Below are 19,969 nucleotides of genomic sequence, written 5' to 3'. Positions count from 1 at the left end.
ACAGAGGGACCTAGGGGTGTAGATAGATAATTCTTTAAAGTTTGCGTCACATATAGACAGGATGGTTTAAAAAGGCATTTGGCACGCTTGCCTTCATTGTTCAACCCCTTGAGCACAGGAATTGAGAAATCACGTTGAGGGTCTACAGGACATTGATGAGGTCTTTTCTGGAGTACCATGTTCAGTTCTGGTCACCCAGTTATAGGAAGGATATTATCAAGCTGGAAAGTATTCAGAAGAGATTTACCAGGATGTTTCTGGGAATGGAAAGTTTGAGTTATAAGGAAAGGCCGGATAGGCTGGGACTTTTTTCATTGGAGCATAGGAGGTTGAGAGGTGACCTAATAGAAGTTTATAAAATAATAAGAAGTATAGATAGAGTTGATGGTAGTTGTCTTTTCCCTAAGATGGGGAATTTCAAGACTAGGAGACATATTTTTAAGGTGTGAGGAGAGAGATTTAAAAAAGACATAAGAGGCAAATTTTTTTTACACAGAGGGTGGTTCGTGTGCGGAACGAACTTCCTGAAGAAGTGGTCGATGCAGGTACAATTACAACGTTCAAAAGACATTTGGATGAATATATGAATAGGAAAGGTTTGTAGGGTAACGGGACAGGAGCAGGCAGGTAAGACTGGTTTAGTTTGGAATTATGCTCGGCATGGACTGGTTGGGCTGTTTCCGTGCTGTATGACTCTATGACTATGACTATGACACTGCCACCTGACAGTGAATGACATTAACATTGCTGAATCCCCCATTATCAACATCTCAGGGGTTACCATTGACCAGAAACTAAACTGGACTAGCTGTATAAATAAGTACCATGTGGCTACAAGAGCAGGTCAGAAGCTAGGAATCCTGCAGCGAGTAACTCACCACTTGACTCTCCAAGGCCTGTTCACCATGTACAAGACACAAGTCGTGTGTGATGGAATATTGCCCACTTGCCTGGATGAGTGCAGCTCCAACAACATTCAGGAAGTTTGACACCATATAGGGCAAAGCAGTCCACTTAACTGGCATCACCTCCATATTTATTCCCTTTACCACCGACGCTCAGCAATATATATACCATCTGCAAGATGCACTGCAGAAATTCACCATGCCCCCTTAGACGCCCCTTTCTAAACTCATGATCACTGCTATCTAGAAAGTTAATGCAGCAGACATATAGGAACATCATCACATGCAAGTCCCCTCCAAACCACACACCATTCTGACTTGGAAATATATTGCTGTTCCTTCAGCATCGCTGGGTTTAAAACATGCAACTCTCTCCTGAACAGCACTTGTAGTCTACCTACACCAAATGGACACCAACAGTTGAAGGCTGCAGCTAAACACCACCACCTCAACGGCAGATAGGATTCGGAAATAAATGCTGGGTTAGCATCCCATAAATGAGTAAACAAAAATGTATCCTTCTATCTGAAACATAAAACATTAGCATGCAGGTGCAGCAAGTAATTAAGGCGGCAAATGGAATTTTGGCTTTCATTGCTGGCAGGTTTGAGTTTAAAAATAGGGATGCTTGTTACAACTTTACAGGGTGTATGTGAGGCTGCATGTAAGAGTATTGTGTGCACTTTTGGCATTTATGAAAGGATATATTGGCATTTCAGGCAGTTCAAAAGAGATTCATTAGGCTGATTCCTGGGATGAAGGGGTTAACTTATTAAGGACAGATAAACAGGTTAGGCCTTTACTCATTGAAATTGAGAAGAATGAGAGATGATCTCATTGATACATACAAGACTCTGTGAAGGCTTGACAGGTTGAGATGATGAGTTCATGTGTTGGGTAATCTCAAACTGCAGGGACATAGTTACAGAATAAAGGGGCGCTAATTTAAACCTGGGATGCAAGGAAATTTCTTCAACTATAGAGTAATAAAAGTCTGGAATTCTATACCGCAGAGAGCTATGGATGCTAGATCACTGAAAGTATTTAAAAGTGAGAGATACATTTATGCAATATCTGGATGTCGAAGAATGTACAGGATTCGAAAAAGTATAAAAAGGGAAGCTTATGGTAGATATTGATGGCTTGAAAACAGTACAAACCCCGGAGGAATACTGAAAGTGCAGAGGGCTATTTAAAGAAATTAGGAGAGCGTAAAGGTGTCACGAAAAAATAAAGAAAAATCCAAAGACATTTTATATCACTGGAAAGAGGATAACCAGGGAAAGTGTGGGGCCCATTAGAGTCGAAAGTGGCAATCTATTTGTAGAGTCAGAAGACGTAAGTGAGGTTTTACAATCTTATCTGTTAGGTTGTTGATCATTTCTTGATTAGGAGAAAGAAGCAATTATTTGATAGGTGTAACTATAAAAGTACCGAAGCACAAGTAATTAGTTCAAATATTGTGCATTTTGTGGATTCATGTCACTCCAGATGGTGTAATATCATATTGCATCATCACAATTCCATTAAAAATAGATCTATCATATAAAAATGTCAAGAAGGCACTTGACAATTTTCACTTTGATTCTTGTAAAAATATTTCAAATTTCCAAAAAGTGAATATATAAAGATATTAACAGAATGAAGCTTTGCTTCACTTTACAATTGTTGATAAATTAAATATCCTCTACTAAACATGCAGGTTTATGTTATGTAAGTTTTTCTTGGCACAGATTAAAGAAAATGAAGCAATCATCGTTTTCAAAATATATCAAGAGAAAAAAAATTGCATAACTGATCTTGTAGATAATTCTGTGGCTGTTTAATAAAGGTACATAGTATGCAGACATTTTTTAAAGTTTGTTCATATCACTGTCATAAAATAAGCCACAATTTAACACAACAACTTTCAATACAGGTCCTGGTTTGTGCAATATGATAGATGTAAATTGCCTGTATTAGGCAAAAGGCACAAACGTTCAAAAAGAACAGATGCCAGCTTCTACACAGGACGCTTTGCATTTCTTATTTATATAATGCAAATGATGTAATTGACACGGATTTCTAGAAATGTGAAATTTCCATACTGGAACAATTAAGTTTGAAGTTTGGCAGAAAAAATTAAGATTATTACCTTTTTAAAAAAAGATCATGCCTGTGGCTCATCAGATCAACTCCAAACCTTTGACCTTCAAGAGCAGATACTGATTTGCATAAACTTGCAAGTCAAATTTTCTGTCATTCTTTACCTGTTATCAGAGCACAGTCTTCTACTATTTGTCTTCTTACAATTGACATTCATTGCCTCTAGGCACTACCCTTCTCATTTCATTCAAATCATCCTTTGAATTATCCTTAATAAACTTATAGACGCAACTCACATAGGTCCATTGTGAAAAAAAACTTAGTAAAATATGTAAGAACAAACTGTATATTGATCATTCAATATCAATCATATTTCATCATACTATTGAAATTCCAATGTCATCCATTATAACTTAATCACCCAAAAGGATTTAACTTCCACATATATTAATCTCATTAATATATGCTTGTAGCTATACTGAAACATATTTTATAAAGAAAATGAATCTCACACTATTTTATTTTCTTGCAATTCATACCACGTAGGAAGCATTAGAACGGATTCTATGACCTAGTGAGAGATATCTGATTGACTTTGAGAGGTTGTTAATGATGGTTAAATCCTTGATGGTTAAGCCCGGACCTCGAACCTACAGAATTCATTGCAACGCTGGTACACTGTCAATTAATATCAATTCAGTTCAACATACTACAGCTGCACCAGTAAGAATCACTTAAGCACAATAACTCATCTGGTCCACTTCCTCAAGAAGGAATATTTTGGTGGCTTCAAAACTGGAAGATTATTACATTCTACTTATTATTTATAATTTGATCCATGACCATTCAGTGCCATTCTGGTCCTCCCAACCTCATCTCTTTTTATCTATTGTTTAAGATTCCCAATTCTTACAGTGGATACATTTTTGCCAAATTTTCCTCAATTATTTACACCACACTCATCCATGAATGCTGCTCACATTGGCTTTTCTGTACTTTTCGCCTTTACATTTCCAGATATTTTCTAATCAACCTAATCAGACATGTTACAGCACACATCTGGGGCAGGTGGGACTTGAATCTGAACCACCTGGCCCAGGCACAAGGACATACCAGTGAACCGCAAGAGCCCTCAATTATATGCTGTATGCTTTGGCTGCAATGGTCCTGCACTGAATCAGAGTTTTGGTTTAGGACTGCCTCTTCAGCTTGAAATGTTAATCCTCCACCTCCTGCTGTTCTCCATTTGATTTCCAATCTTTTCTATTATGCACTTCTAGGACCTGGATCTAAAACCACGTCCTCCTGGGCCAAATGTCATTTCTTTGTTGCATTCAGGCCTTACTGCGACTTCCACTTGTATTTTCTACCAAGCGTGCATTTTCTGCTGGAATACCTCTTGTCCACTACTTGGCCTTCTTTTATGAGCCTTTCTAGGAGTCCCTTTCAGGGGACTTTTCACTTCATTCTGATTTAACTCCTCTAGACTTTGATGTTGCCCAAGATCCTACTCTACATCAATTCTTTGGTTTAGTTACCTCATTACACTGATCCCATGGATATACCCTATGTCCACAGGCTCCCCAGCATTTCATCCTTGGTCTTTATTGCTCAAGCTACCACTGGATTTAAATTAAATTCCACTCCTCATTGTTTCTCTGCTGTTCTACCAGATAGGCTGACACATTCCGTTAACACTTCTTCGGCCTTTCCTTCATCTTTCCATAACCTGGTAAATGCCACCTTTAATTTCACCCACTTAGGCATTTTGTCCCCTCACTCATTCCTACATGAAGCCATCATAATTCCTAGGTTGAATTCAATTTTAAATAAATCATGGCTATTCTCTGTTCCTTCATGCGGATTTAAGATTTTCCGCAAAAGCCAATGCAGAGGATCGGATCTCAGCAGGAGGCCACACCTGCTTATAGCCCTCAGACAGCAAATTTGCTATCTGGATCTCAGCGAACAACAGGATGAGAGATGCCTGGTGCTTCAGTAAGAATGCCTTCACAGAAAGTTTTCCAATTACACAATTACAACTATGAATGTGGAGCAGGCAAAAAACATTCCTAGTGGTTGTGAAGCTGACCAGGGCAATCAATTTTTATTCACTTTGTTTCTTCCAAGCTGGAACTGAAGATATTTGCAACATCTCAGTTTGGTGATTGCTGTAGTGTAAGGATGATCACTGAGACTTGCTGTAGGGAAATTCAATGTCCATGACTAAGAGTGGTTTGGTAGCTCCATTGCTGACTGAGCTAGCTGAGTCCCCAAGGATAGTCTCCGAATAAAGGGATGTCAATTTAAGACTGAGGTGAGGAGGAATTTCTTCTCTCTGAAGGTTGAGTGTCTTTCAAACTCTGTGCCACAGAGAGCTGTAGGACATAGTCCTTCTATATATTTAAGGCCGTGAGTAACTCAACTCCCTCCTCCCCAAAGCCTGTCTACCATCTACAAGGCACAAGTTAGGAGTTTGATGGAAAAGTCCCCACTTGCTTGAATGAATGCAACTCCAACAACACTCAAGAAGCTTGACACCATCCAGAGCAAAGCAGCCTGCTTTATTGGTATTACATTCACAAGCATTCACTCCCTCCACCACCGATGCTCAGCAGCATCTTCTACAAGATGCACTGCAGAAATTCACCAAAGATCCTCAGACAACACCTTCCAAACCCATGACCGCTTCCATCTAGAAGGGCAAGGACAGCATTTACATGGGAACACCACCACCTACAAGTTCCACACTGGGTATTCTATGAAGCCACTCATCATCCTGACTTGGAAATATATCGCCATTCCTTCACTGTAGCTGGTTTAAAATCCTGGAATTCCCTCACTAATGGCATTGTGGATCAACCCACAGGAGGTGGACTGCATTAGTTCAAGAAGGCAACGCACCTCACGGGTAACCAGAGATGGACAATAACTGCTGGCCAGCCAGCGATGTCCCTATCCCACAAATGAATAAACAAAAAACATAAGATTTTTAATCAGTAGGGGAATCAAGGGTTATGGGGATAGGGTAGAAAAGTGGATGTGAGGAGTGTTGGATCAGCAATGATCCTACTGAATGGCAGAGCAGGCTTCAGAGGTCAAATGGCCTACTTTTACAGTCTTATGGGACTATGGCAAGTGGTGAGGAACCATCAAGTTGGAAAAACTGACTCGACTTTGCACTCACCAATCTATCTGTAGCACATCAGTCCGTGCATACAAAGCCATTGGGAAGATGAAAATGAGTTGAAGATAGCGTCCATCATGTTGTGTCGCACTATCACCATGCTGAATGGGATAGATTTTAAACAGGTCTAGCAACTCAAAACTGGACATTCATTTGACACTGTAGGCAGCAGAGTTGTATTCAACCACAATTTATAACCCTGTGGACCAGCATACCACTCGCTCTGTCATTACTATCAAGTGAGGGGATAGGAGAGAAAAGGTAAAAGAGAGAAGAAATTGGCATCTACCCACTAATATAGAAAATTGCCCAGGTACATCTTGTCCACAAAAAGCAGGATAAATCTAACCTAGACAATTAGTGCCCTAACAGTCTAATCTAAATCATCAGGTAAGCAGAATCATAGAATACCTACACCGTGGAAAAAGGCCATCTGGCTCACTGAGTCTACATCAACCCTCTGAAGAATATCCCACCAGACTCAGCCCAATACACTATGCCCACAACTCCACATTTACTAATAGCTAATCCACCTAGCCTAGACATCCCTGGACACTATGGACACTTTAGCACGGGCAACTCACCTAACTTGTACATCTTTGGACTGTGGTAGGAAACTGGAGCATCCGGCAGAAATCCACACAGACATGGGGAGAATACACAAACGCCACACAAAAAATCATCTGAGGCTGGAATCGAACCTGAGTGCCTGTTGCTGTAAGGCAGGAGTGCTAACCACTGAGCCACTGTGCCAGCCCCATGTGATGGTGAGAGTCGTCAACAGTGCCATCAAGCATCAGTTGTTTAGCAATAAGATGCTCACCGACACAGTTTGAGTTCCATCAGCGCCAAAAACTTCTGACATTATTAGAACCTTGGTCCAAATATGGACAAAAGAGGCATGACCTGGAATGGACTGTAGCGGTTCAAGAAGGCAGTTCACCATCATCTTCTCAAGGGCATTGGGATGGGCAATAAATGCTGGCCAGTAGTGATGCCCACGTTCCAGGAGTAAATAAATCAAAGGTGAGAGTGACTGGCCTTGACATTAAGACAGCAAAAGGAAAGCTCTACTGACTGAGTCACAAAGTACAAACAGGATTTGATACTCATGATATTAGCTCTCTGGTACTGCTTCCAGCTGAATGAATAGTGAAGTTAGTACTGGCTGGGTCTGAACTAATTGAAATGAATAGGTAGCATGAAGTTGCCTTGCTGCCTGCATTGCATTCAATGGGAAGCAAGTTAATCAGTAATTGCTGAGAGCTGTCAAAGTTTAGCCCCAAACTAAGTGCACATTGCAGTCTGTTAGTACAAGTTTGAAAGGAAGATATGTGCAATCATCATCCCATTATTCACAAGTAAAAGCTCAACATTTTTACAGCTCTAGATTCATCTCATCAGTACTTACACTATTGTAGTAGTGATTGCCCACAGAACTAAAAGAGGAATCCGAAATCATATCCAATGGCATCATTGGAGCCACTCCTATTGAACAAAAATGAATAAGTATGTGGTTGAAGAAGTTTTTTCTGTCTAAGTACGAGAAATAATTGCAAAATCAAAGTTTAAACTAAAGTAGTACATAGTCAAGGAGAATCTCTGGCTCAGCTACATTTTAAAAAAATCATACATGATGCTACATTTTAACATTGTATTACAAGTAACGCAGTCACTCAGTTGTCGGTTTTATTACTCTAATTACACAGAGTTATACAGGAGCTACAACAGAGAAATAGCCCCCTCAATCCAACAGTTTATGCTGTTTTTTTTGTCTGCGCTTCACTGTAAAACAAAATAATTATAAATACAAATTTCAAATGTGATTTTCTGTTCATCATTTGATTATTTTAATCAACCTGTTCAGACATGTATGACCTACCTCTGAGGCAGATGGAATTTAAATGTGCACATTATCGCCCAGAGATAGGTACACTACTACTGTGTCACAACAGCTCCTTTCTGTTCATCATTGACTCCACTTATTTGGCCATCCTCCAGCAATTCACTCACTCTTCTATTTTTTATCTTAGCTTTTCAAAATTGCATGCTCTAAATTTCCCATCACTATTTTCCTTAAAATATATTTTCTTGCCTTTTTTCCCTTTACCTTCTGGACCTTAGCAAATCTAAACAACTGGTCAATGATTGGCGTAATAAAATGCCTCTTAACAATAGATTCCTCCACTAATGGAACAGCGAAGACTTATTCTAGTGTAAACCACATCAAGCCAATAACAAAAATTCATCCAACACCAGTGTGGAGTAAGTTCTGTTTTAACAGTAGCCTGGATGGACAAAAACACAAAGAGCTGGATAACAGCATCTGTACCCTTTCACATACCTTGGTTTGCAAAATCCATTTCTGAAGTGCTCTGTTGTACTGATGCCTACAATAAACAAAATTCAGATTTTAAAAAGAAATATTTTGAAATTAAGTAAATAGATTACTCTATTATCATTAACATTGCTGCATCTAATGTGAGTTTGCCACTCTTTGAAAAGGGAAAAAAGGCTGACAAGGGAAGTCAGGGACAGCATAAAAGCAAATGAGAAACCATATCATGTAGTGAAGGTTAGTGGGAGGCCAGAGGTTTGGGAAACCTTTAAAAACCAGCAGAGGATAACTAAAAAAGCAATAAGCTGACAGAAAATGAAATAGGTGGATAAGCTAGCTAGTAATATAAAGATGATTGCAGGAGTTCTTTTTTAGATAATATAAAAGGTAAGAGAGAGGCAAGAGTGGACATTGTACCAGTGGAAAATGAGGCTGGAAAAGTAGTAATGGGGAACAAAAAGATGGTGGAGGAACTGATTATGTTCTTTGTATCTGTTTTCACAGCAGAAGACATCAACAGCATACCAGAACTTCAAAAGAGTTGGGGCAGAGAGGAGTGTAGTGCCCATCACCAAGTGACTGGGGAGGCCGAAAGTTCTGAAGGTGGATAAATCACTCGGACCAGATGGACGACACCCCAAAGTTCTGAAGGAGACAGCTGAGGAGATTGTAGAGGCATTGGTGGTGAATTCTCAGGAATCACTAGAGTCAGGGACGATCCCAGCGGACGACAAAATGGCTAATACAATACCACTGTTTATGAAGGGAGGGAGGCAGCAGACCTGTAACTATAGCTCTATTAGCCTGACCTCAGTCACTGGCAAGATTTTAGAGTCCATTATTAAGGATAAGATTGCAAAATACTTGCAAGTGCATAGTAAAATAGGGCTGAGTCAACATGGCTTCGTCAAGGGGAGGTCATGCCTGACAAATATGCTAGAATTCTCTGAGGTAACAAGCAAGTTAGACAAAGGAGAGCCAATGGACATGATCTATTTCAATTTCCAGAAAGCCTCTGACAAGGTGCTCCACAGGAGGCTGCTAAACAACCTGACAGCCCATGGCATTAGGAGCAAAGTACTGGCATGGATAAAGGACTGGCTGACTGGCAGAAAGCAGAGAGTAAGGTTACTGGGGTCTTTTTCAGGATAGCAGCTAGTGACTAGTGGAGCTCTGCAGGGGTCTGTTTTGGGGTCACAATTATTCATGTTGTACACTAACAATCTGGAAGAAGGAACTGAGGGAATTGTTGCTAGGTTTGCAGATGACACATAGATAGGTGGAGAGGCAAGTATTATTGAGAAAGTGGAGAGGCTGCAGAAGGACTTGGACAGGCTAGGACAGTGAGCAAAGAACTGGCAGGTGGAATACAATACAGGAAACTGTGAGGTTATCTATTTTGGTAGGAAAATGGGGAAAGGCTTCGGATATCTGAAGCACAAAGGGACTTAACAGTTCTAGTTCAGGATTCGCTTAAGTTTAACATGCAGGTTCAGTGGCAGTTAGAAAGGCAAATGCAATGTTAGCGTTCATTTCAAGAGGGCTGGAATACAAGAGCAGAGATGTAGTGTTGAGGCTGTATATGGTTGGTCAGAATGCATTTGGAACATTGTGAGCAGTTTTGCACCCTGTATCAAAGAAAGGATGTACTGGCCTTGGAGGTGGTTCAGAGGAGGTTTACAAGAATGATCCTGCATGTGAAAGGCTGGTCATATGAGAAGCAGTTGAGCTGTTGGGACTGCATCAAGGGAGTTCAAAAAGATGAGTGGGAATCTGATTGAAACTTACAAATCTCTGAGAGGCCTGGTTAGAGCGGATATGGAGAAGATATTTCCACTAGTTGGAGAGATTGGGACCCAGGGGCACTGCCTCAGAATGACAGGACGACCCTTCATAACTGAGAGGAGGAAGAATTTTTTCAGCCAGAGGGTGCTTAATCTGTGGGACTCATTGCTGCAGAAGGCTGTGGCAGCCAAACCATTGGGTGTATTTAAGACAGAGATAGGTAGGCTCTTGATTAGTAAGGGAATCAAGGGTTTTGGAGAGAAGGGAGGAGAATGGGATTGAAAAACATTTCAGCCATGATCAAATGGTGCAGCAGACTCGATAGGCCAAATAGTCTAATTTTACTCCTAAATCTTTTGGTCTTATGGAAACCATTTAGTCTCTTATTCATTTTCTATTGATGTCTATATCATCAACTTATCCTGTAACTATCAAAGTATGCACTGCATCGGCAAAGTATGTGTTTTTCTTGATTGGTTGAAATATATTCACAATCACTACAAGGAGATGGTGGTGCAATGGTAACATCTCTGGACGAGTAACAAAGTCTGGGGCACGGGTTCAAATCTTACCGTAGCAATTGGTAGCATTCATCATTTAATTAATTGCGTATTTTTAACAAAACTAGAAATGAAAATTCTGCTATGGAACTATCACAAAGGAATTTAGCATACGTGCAGCTCCAAACCCACAGCATTCTGACGGATCTCTTAACTGCCTCTGCAATGGCCCAGCAATCTACTCAGTTGCACCAAAACTCTACAGAAAAAGTCACAAAGGAATAAAACCTTTTGGATCACTTGACATCAACTTAGGCACCAGAAACAACTAGGTGTTGTTTCTGACCTAACAACTCTGCAAAGTCCTCCTTACTATCATCTGCCAAAATTGGCAAACTAGTCAAAGCAACAGCCTTACACAGACATGCTCATAGAATCTTATCCTACAGCCAATGTCCCAAACACAATAATCATTGTACTTGAACAAGTCTTGTTTTCCTTCAGAACGTACCTAACAGTGGTGACAGCTTAGCAGTATGGTCGGGAGACAGTTACCCTGGGAGAAGTTGACTTGCTCGCCGAGCTGGCTTGTTCTCATTCAGACGTTTCATCACCGTGCTAGGTGACATCATCAGTGGAGCCTCCGATGAAGCGATGTTGTTCTACTCCGCCAGGAATTTATACTGTCCAGTCCATTATGGTGAGTAGTGTCATTTCCTGTTTTGATCTGTATGGGTTTGTATATGGGGTCAAATTCTATTTGTTGATTGTTGATTGCATTATGGATGGAGAACCATGCCTCTAGGAATTCCCGTGCGTATCTATGTTTGGCTTGGGCTACAATGGTTACCTTGTCCCAGTTGAACTGATGGCCTTCATTGTCTGACTGTACTAGTATTACGGAGAGTTCATCTTGTCGTTTTGCTGCTAGTTGATGTTCATGTATTCTAATGGCTAGTTTCCTTCCTGTCTGTCCAATGTAACGTCAATCACAGATCATAGAATCCCTACGGTGTGGAAACAGGCCCTTCGGCCCAACAAGTCCACAGCAACCCTCAGAGCATTCTACCCAGACCCATCCCCCTATAACCCACCTAATCTACATATTCCTGAACACTAAGGGCAATTTAGCATGGCCAATCCACCTAGCCTGCATATCTTTCAGTGTCGTGGCAAACACTTACAAGGATTAAAAGACCCCATTCCCACAACATGTAGAACGAACGTGGTTTACAAAATACCATGCAACGACTGCCACAAACATTACATCGGACAAACAGGAAGAAAATTAGCCATCAGAATACATGAACATCAGCTAGCAGCAAAACAGCATGACGAACTCTCCTTAATATCGGTACACTCGAACAATGAAGGCCATCAGTTTAACTGGGACAAGGTAATCATAGTAGTCCAAGCCAAACATAGACACGCACGGGAATTCCTAGAGGCATGGTTCTCCAACCGTAATGCAATCAACAAACACATAGAATTGGACTGTATATACAAACACATACAGATCACAACAGGAAACAACACTACTCACCATATTGGACCAGACAGTATAAATTCTGAGCGGAGTAGAATAACATCGCTTCATCGGAGGCTTCACTGATGATGTCACCTAGCATGGTGACGAAGCGTCTGAATGAGAACATGCCAACTTGTTGAGCAAGTCAACAACCGCATCCACAACCCGAGCTACAGATCTCTGCCAAAACTTTGAGTTACCTTGGGAATTCTGAACATTAATTTAGAGGTCATGAAGTCTCAAATATCGAGAAGGAAATTTGTTGATTACCAGGTCAATTGATCAGTATTCCTCCATGTTTGGGCCTAGGCCACTCTCCTACGGAACTCCTGAAGATGTATCCTAGACTAAGATGACTGATATCTGACAACCACTATAATCTGAATGAGCACTGTGGATCACAAGGGTGCAGGATACACTAATGGGGGACTTCCATGTCTACCATCGTGCCTTTTTTTGGTTACATCATTATTAACCAAGCTTATTGAGTGCTGACAGACAATTCTGCAGACTAGGCCTACACATAGATGAATCAGAGCATCAGCCCCTGCAAGTTCCCCTCAAAGGTACACACCATCCTGACTTGGAACTATATTGTTATTGTCTCACGGTTGCCAGCTCAAAATCTGGAAACTCCCTTCCTATCAGCAACGTGGTTGTCCCTGCACCAAATGGACTGAAACAATTCAAAAAGATAGCTTACACCAACCACGCTCCCAATTAGGGATCAATAAATGTCCATATTCTATAAAAGAATTAAAAACAGATTCATTGCCTGAAATTTTACTCAATACAAAGGAACATAATTTATGTTTAACCAGAAGGAAGTAGAAAAGCTACCAATGAGGTAATAGCTATCAATAAACAAGGAAACAAAAACAGATAAAATCATTTGAAACAGTTTTGCACCTACAATTTTGGCATCAAGGAGCCCTGGAAAGACTGCAGTCCATGGAAATCAGTGGAAACACCCCACTGGTCAGAATCATACCTGGCACAAAAGATGATTGTAGTGGTTGTCAGAGATCAGTCATCTTAGTCTAGGACACATCTTCAGGAGTTCCCCAGGAGAGTGGCCTAGGCCCAAACATCTTCAGCTGCTTCATCAATAATCTTCCCTCCATTATAAGGTCAGAAGAAGGGATATTTGCTGACAATTGCACAAAGTTGAGCACCGTTCAAGACTGTTCAGATACTGAAGCAGTACATGCCCTAAAGTGGCAAGAGCTGGGCAAAATCCAGAGCTGACAAGTAACAAGTAACATTTGTGCCACATAAATGCTGGGCAAAGATCTTCTCCAACAAGAGCAAATCTAGTCATTGTCCCTTCATATTCATTCATATTACCATCACTGAATCCCCTACTATCAAAATCCCGGGATTACCATTGACCAGAAATTAAACTTCACTAGTCATATAAATACAGTAGCTACAAATGGATGCCAGGGGCTGGGAATCCTGCAGCAAATAACTCACCTCCTGACTCCCCATGGCCTGTCCACCATCTACAAGACAACAGTCAGGAGTGCTATGAAATACTCCCAACATTCCTGGATGGGTGCAGCTCCAACAATATACAAGGAGCTTGACATCATTCAGGACAAAGCAACCACTTAAGTGGCACCACATCCACAAATATTTACTCCCTCCACCAATGTCACTCAGTAGCATCAGTGTGTACTACCTACAAGTTGCACTGCAGAAATTCACCAATGGTCCTCTGATAGCACTTTCCAAACTCATGACCACTGCCATCTAGAAGCACAAAGGCAGTAGATAGATGGGAACACCACAATCTGTAAGTTCCCCTCCAAGCCACTCACCTTCCTGACTTGGAAATATATCGCTGTTCTTTCAGTGTCTCTGGATCCAATACCTGGGGCTAGCCCCTAAAAGCATCCTGGGCCTACCTATAACACATGGAATGCAGCAGTTCAAAGTAGCAGCTCAGCACCAACTACTCAACAGCAAATAGGAATGGACAATTAATGCTGGCCCAGCCAGTAACACCCATCTCCCATGAACGATATAAGGTTGGGCTACTCAGAGGGCCAGGAACAATGTTCAGCCCACAGTATCCTTGGATGAGGTGAGTGTTGCCAAAACAGGAAGGTGAGCCAGGGCACTACAACATGTGGTATCCTTGGCTAGCCTGTGTAGAAATGAACAATTAGAGGTGCGAAGCCTGTGGGTCCAGACAGAAGGGAAATCCCTTGCATGAATGTTAACTGATAGAGATGCAACCTTTCACTCTGTAACTCGAATGGTCGCCTGACTGCCCTCAGAAGTCTGCCTCAATTGAACTGAAGGGCACCACAAAAGATGGGGAAATGAAACATGGCCCACAATAGGGCCTTAATTACACCAATTGCCTGTCTCCTCATGGAGCAGGCTGCAAACCTGATTCCCAGTCCACCTTGATGAATGCCGACAAAGCTTTGCCCATCTCCAACTTCAGGCATTTGCCATCAAAATACAGTTCACTATTGAGCCAGGAACTGAAACAGACATGAGTGAACAATGTTTTCATTGGCAGATGGGCTGGAGGGGGCAGCACATTTTACAAAGATGTAGGCAGGTAGCCTTCACGACAGTGAAGATGCTGGATAAAAGACAGAATTCAATGAACAGGCTTTAAATACCAGTCTTGACCAATATCAGAAGTTGGCATCTATTGGTCAGTTTCATAGAAAGGAAGTTGAGTGTCTGAAATTGCCAAGTTTGGTCAATGACAGTGAAGACTACATTTTATACTGTCAAGCCGGCAGACTGGTTGCATAAAAGGCCGAAAACTATATTTTAATATTGGATTAGACACACAAAGGAGTTTAAAAAAAAGCTCTGGCGTGATATCCCTAGCTTTCCAGCACAATAAATATAATCACTCACACATTAAAACAACTGTTCTCTAAATATATATATAGGTCTAACAATCTTAAGTTTCAATGTACTCGAGGTGACAATATTCCAAGACCACATGTGCTTGCACAAATCTTAATGACCGTTGTTAACTGACACCCCGCTCCCCTCCACACACACAAACAGGTGCATCATCCACAGATATTTCTGTTAATAGCACTAGCGCACGGTAATTCTCTATCTTGTTGCCCCTGTAGCCTCACTAACAATTGCCTCCATTGAAAATATAATGCTAATTTTTTATGGAAAGTAGCTTATTTTGGCAGGATTCCCTGGATTACACCCACAGGGTGAATGCACCTGGGCAAAGACTTCACAAATCAGGAACACCTGGCTTTCATGAGCTTCAGAACAACAAATTCTACTAAAAATAAGGATGGCCTTCTCTTCAGTATTAAAGTCAGTGTTGAATAATTAAACAATTCTGTTTTACTGCATAACAGTGCTTCTGGTGAAACAATTAAGCAAACAGCTGAAGATCACAGGTCTTCAATCCAGCACATTATAAATTAAAACTCAAAAACATAAAAATGTATTTAATTATTTAATTCCAATTATTTTCCCTAAATTCTATTAACACTCATAACTATTACATTTTTAACCACTTCCAACTTTCTTCCTTACTTTAGCTGTATTTGCATTTTGCTCTTGAAAATAATCTGCAAAAAGGTTCCTACTTGTTTCATTTTTTTTTTAAAACAATGCCATTAACTGTCATCAACATAAAAATACTGTCTAGCTTTTGGATGAAATCCTTTAAAGGTGATGAATTAGTTGATACATTATAAAATATTGCAGCATATTTGCTGAATTGGCATCAGTATTGATTTTAGTCATTTATACTGACATTTCATGCCAGTGAATTAAGTCATACTATACAAGAAAATATCACTTTAGAATCAATGCACATTCCTCTACTATCCGTGCAAGAAGTATTCGAAACATTAAACTTTGCATTATAACAGAAAATGGAGATACTGATTTTCAACACATTAATGGACTAATTCAACACTGCCAGCCTGACAACTTGGTGCTCATGTTGGATTCATCACATAGATCATTAACAGAATTTGACTGAAAATATTAGATACTATACCCACAGAATTCAGACCAAAGCTGTACATCCTAAATACATACAGAATTTGTATCTCTATACATTAATGTGAGGTACACTCAAATGAGTCAGCATGGTGGCTCAGTGGTTAACACTGCTGCCTTTTACAGGGACCGGGGACCCAGGTTTCAAACCACCCTTGGCTGACTGTCTGTGTGGAGTTTGCACATTCTCCCCATGTCTGTGTGGGTTCTCACTGTGTGCCCCAGTTTCCTCTGACAGTCCATAGACGTGCAGGTTAGGTGGACTGGCCATGATGAATTGTCTGTAGTGTCCAGGGACGTGTAGGCTAGGTGGATTACTCATGGTAAATGCAGGGTTACGGGGATAGGGTAAGGGTCTAGGTGGGATGCTCTTTGGCAGTTCAATGCAGAGTCGATGGGCCAAATGCATCTTTTCACACTGTACGGATTCTATCATGAAATAGCTATTTTGCCTTTATTAATTCCTTTCTTCACGTTTTCCTTTCTCCTGGTTTTATAATTTGAAGTTGGCTGTGCCACCTACTCCCATTCTCCTCACTTTTATTATGAGCAAAAGGGATCCTAGCCAAGCCCCTGCATGCTGCTCCAAACAAAATACCACAAAATTTGTGTTGATCACATTCATTCCCGTCGAACACGCTTTGCCAATGGTCCATCGTGGCTTTTTTGTCCTCATCAACTTCTGTGGTCTTGTTTGACTGGTGATTATTGGGATCAAAACAGTTGCTGAAACTCACTTCTGTGGAGTGTTGATTTATGGACTAAGCATTAAGTTTATTTTTAAATTTCCTGTCTTGTATTATTCAAATATTTATATATATTATTATATGTATTTTTAAATTTCCTACATATAACGGTGATAATACTCACAAAGCATCTAATTTGCCGCAAATTGTTGGACAAGTTCTGTAGTTATGAAAGCTGTCAAATAAACCCAAATTGTTTTTGGAGCTGATGAAGTATAAACAATAATACTTATTTTAAAATGTTGTGTCATTTTGATGTGCAAGTATTTCTAAATAACAATGGTGTAGCTGAATGGCGGCTATTTGCAATAGTTAAGGTGTACCGAGTGACTATATCCATTTGGAATTCCACTAATCAGCAATATTTAAAATAAGGTCCTCAGATGTCATCATTCACTTGACTCCTCTTCTAGATTTGTTTTTGTTTGTTCATAGGATGTGGGCATTGCTGTCTAGGCCAGCATTTCTTCCCTTATTACCCATAGGGCAGTTAAAAGTCATTGCTGTGGATCTGGAGTCAAATATACACCAGACTAGGTAAGTATAGCAGATTTCCTTCCCTAAAAGGCAGTGTTGAATGTGGGCGCACAGTTGTTCCAGATGTTTCTTATTGAGTCCAAATTTCACCAAATGCCATAGTGAGATTCAAACCCATGTTCACAGACCATTAGCTTGGGGTTCTAGTTCTCTAGTCCAGTAACATTAAAATGGCACAATCCTCTGTCAGCCCTTAGTCAAGTGATAACCACACACTAATATTCTTGTTAATGAGTGTTTCTGTTAAAACAAATAATATTCGTAAATAATATTGACGAATGGTATGTTTTCAGAATCAGCATGGGAACATCAAACTAATTCTCCTCAGCCTATCAGGCATATTTTGTGTACTTATTAAGAGGACTTTGAATGAGCCCTTTATACGATTCATGTACAAAGTATTGTAACGAACATTGCAATAGAGTCCTAAAGGTAACATCTGTATTTTCTTTGCATTTCACTTATGGTACATACCATGACTGTATCCAGTTTCTGTTTGACTTTTTGCATTTTCATTGATATCCTAGATGAATGACTAATTGAAGAAAACGAGCCATTATATACAGTGCTACTATCAAAAGTACTATCAAAAGTGCCGCTAAAAATCCTAGGTCCCTTTGGTGTAGATGTGTTTCCAGACTTCAAGCTTGCCTTACACACTTCTTTCATAGTCTCAGCCTCCATTTGAGCAACTAGGATATAAAGGGACAACAAAAAAAAATGGTCATTTACATCATTCTATGCTGCTTTAAACATTACAGTATAAAATTGACTGCTTTGTGTGGTTACATTTGTAGAAAAATACATTTATATCTAATTTACAGTAATGAAATTGTACAAGTTGCAAGGGAATGGAAATACCCTTTACCACAACAGAGACAGAAAACAGCTACCTTACGGAAACAATTTTAAAACCTTTCACTGTTGTTAATAACACAAATTGCTTTTGACACAATCTTCACAGTATTCTCTTCTTAAGCAGAATATGGTTAGAGATGTTAACATCATAAGGATTCCAAAGTCTGATGATGTCCAAACCAATACAACTTTAATTTGATGCAGAATAACTGTGAATTTGAGTCTTATGAATTGTTTTTGAGAGTAAATTTAGTCAACAGTTAGACACATTATTGGGTATCTAGTTAGGGAAAGCCAGGTTGCTCCTACTTTGTGAGCACAGCCAGCAAACAACCAGGTTCCACTAAATTATGGCTCCTGGTTGCAAAACAACACTGAAAGTGATTGTGCAATGAAGAGAACAATTCTGGACAGAAAAGCCCATGAATAAACAACAAAGAGATGCAATCAAAAACTAAATTAGTAAATGCTATTTTTACACTGCAATCAATAACATTAGAACCCTTTTAAATACGTCACTGGTAAAACATTGGCTGTTTTATATTAACAGAGACAAGACTTTGTATTTTTTAACCAGTATGAAACAGCAACACTGCTTGGCCAAAAGTACCAAAAGTGCACATTTTTATAGCAATCTTGCACTTTTGTGTACAAGTGTTCCCAAATCATTTATTTTTAAAATAAGTTGCTCATGGGATGCATACATCACCAGCTAGGCCAGCATTTATTGCCCATTCCTAATTGTCCTCAAGGAGAATTTAGGGGAGCTTCCTTCTGGAACCAATTATATCCAGTGGTGTAGGTACACCTACAATTCTGCTAGGAAGGAAGTTCCAGAATTTTGTTTCGGCTACAGTGAAGGAACAGCACCTTGGTTCCAAGTCAGGGTGGTGCGAGACTTGGAGGGGAACTTGCAGGTGGTGGTGTTTTCAGTTATTTGCTTATGGTTTAGAAAGTGCTGACAAAAGAATCTTGTTACATTTCTGTAGTGCATCTTATTGAAGGTAGACACTGCCATTGTGCTATGGTGGAGGGAGTAAATTTTTATGGGTGTGATGCCAATCAAGCAGGCTGCTTTATCCTTAATGGTGTCAACATTTGAGTGTTGTTGAAGCTGTACTCATCACACAATTAGGAAGTATGTCATCACACTCCTGATTTGTGCCTTGTAGAGGTTTTGTAGAGTCACAAAGCGAGTTACTCGCTGCAGGGGTCTTAAATCTCTGACCTGCTCGTGCTGCCACAGTATTTATATGGCTAGATTGATGGTCAATGGTAACTGTCAGGATAGTGATTGTGGGGAATTCAGTGATGGTGACGCTGTTGAATGTCAAGTGGAAATGGTTAGACTATCTCCCCTTTGAACTACTTGTCTGAATTCCATCCCCCTGCCAATTTAATTTAAATTTAGAAGTGTGATAGAATACTTTTCATTACCGAATATCAAACCAAAACATTTACCATCCAAAAAGACAAAGGCAGC

The 19,969-nt window shown here is 40.1% G+C and overlaps 1 protein-coding gene across 1 annotated transcript in view; it reads right to left on the bottom strand.

The window, feature by feature from the left end:
• The window catches only part of LOC125483111 (jouberin-like), a 72,510-nt gene that overhangs the window by 36,669 nt on the left and 15,872 nt on the right, over positions 1–19,969 (bottom strand). The window contains exons 3-5 of the mRNA XM_048596743.1: positions 18,103–18,320; positions 8,522–8,567; positions 7,589–7,665 (exon numbers count right to left, since the gene is read on the bottom strand). Coding sequence (XP_048452700.1) covers positions 7,589–7,665; positions 8,522–8,567; positions 18,103–18,320 — 341 coding nt within the window. The remainder of the gene's footprint in view (positions 1–7,588; positions 7,666–8,521; positions 8,568–18,102; positions 18,321–19,969) is intronic.

Source organism: Rhincodon typus, chromosome 5 (assembly GCF_021869965.1).
Source record: "Rhincodon typus isolate 14 chromosome 5, sRhiTyp1.1, whole genome shotgun sequence".
In the NCBI taxonomy this organism is placed as follows: domain Eukaryota; kingdom Metazoa; phylum Chordata; class Chondrichthyes; order Orectolobiformes; family Rhincodontidae; genus Rhincodon; species Rhincodon typus.
The sequence above is the reverse complement of the archived record's forward strand: the minus strand, read 5'-3'. Positions and strand labels throughout refer to the sequence as shown.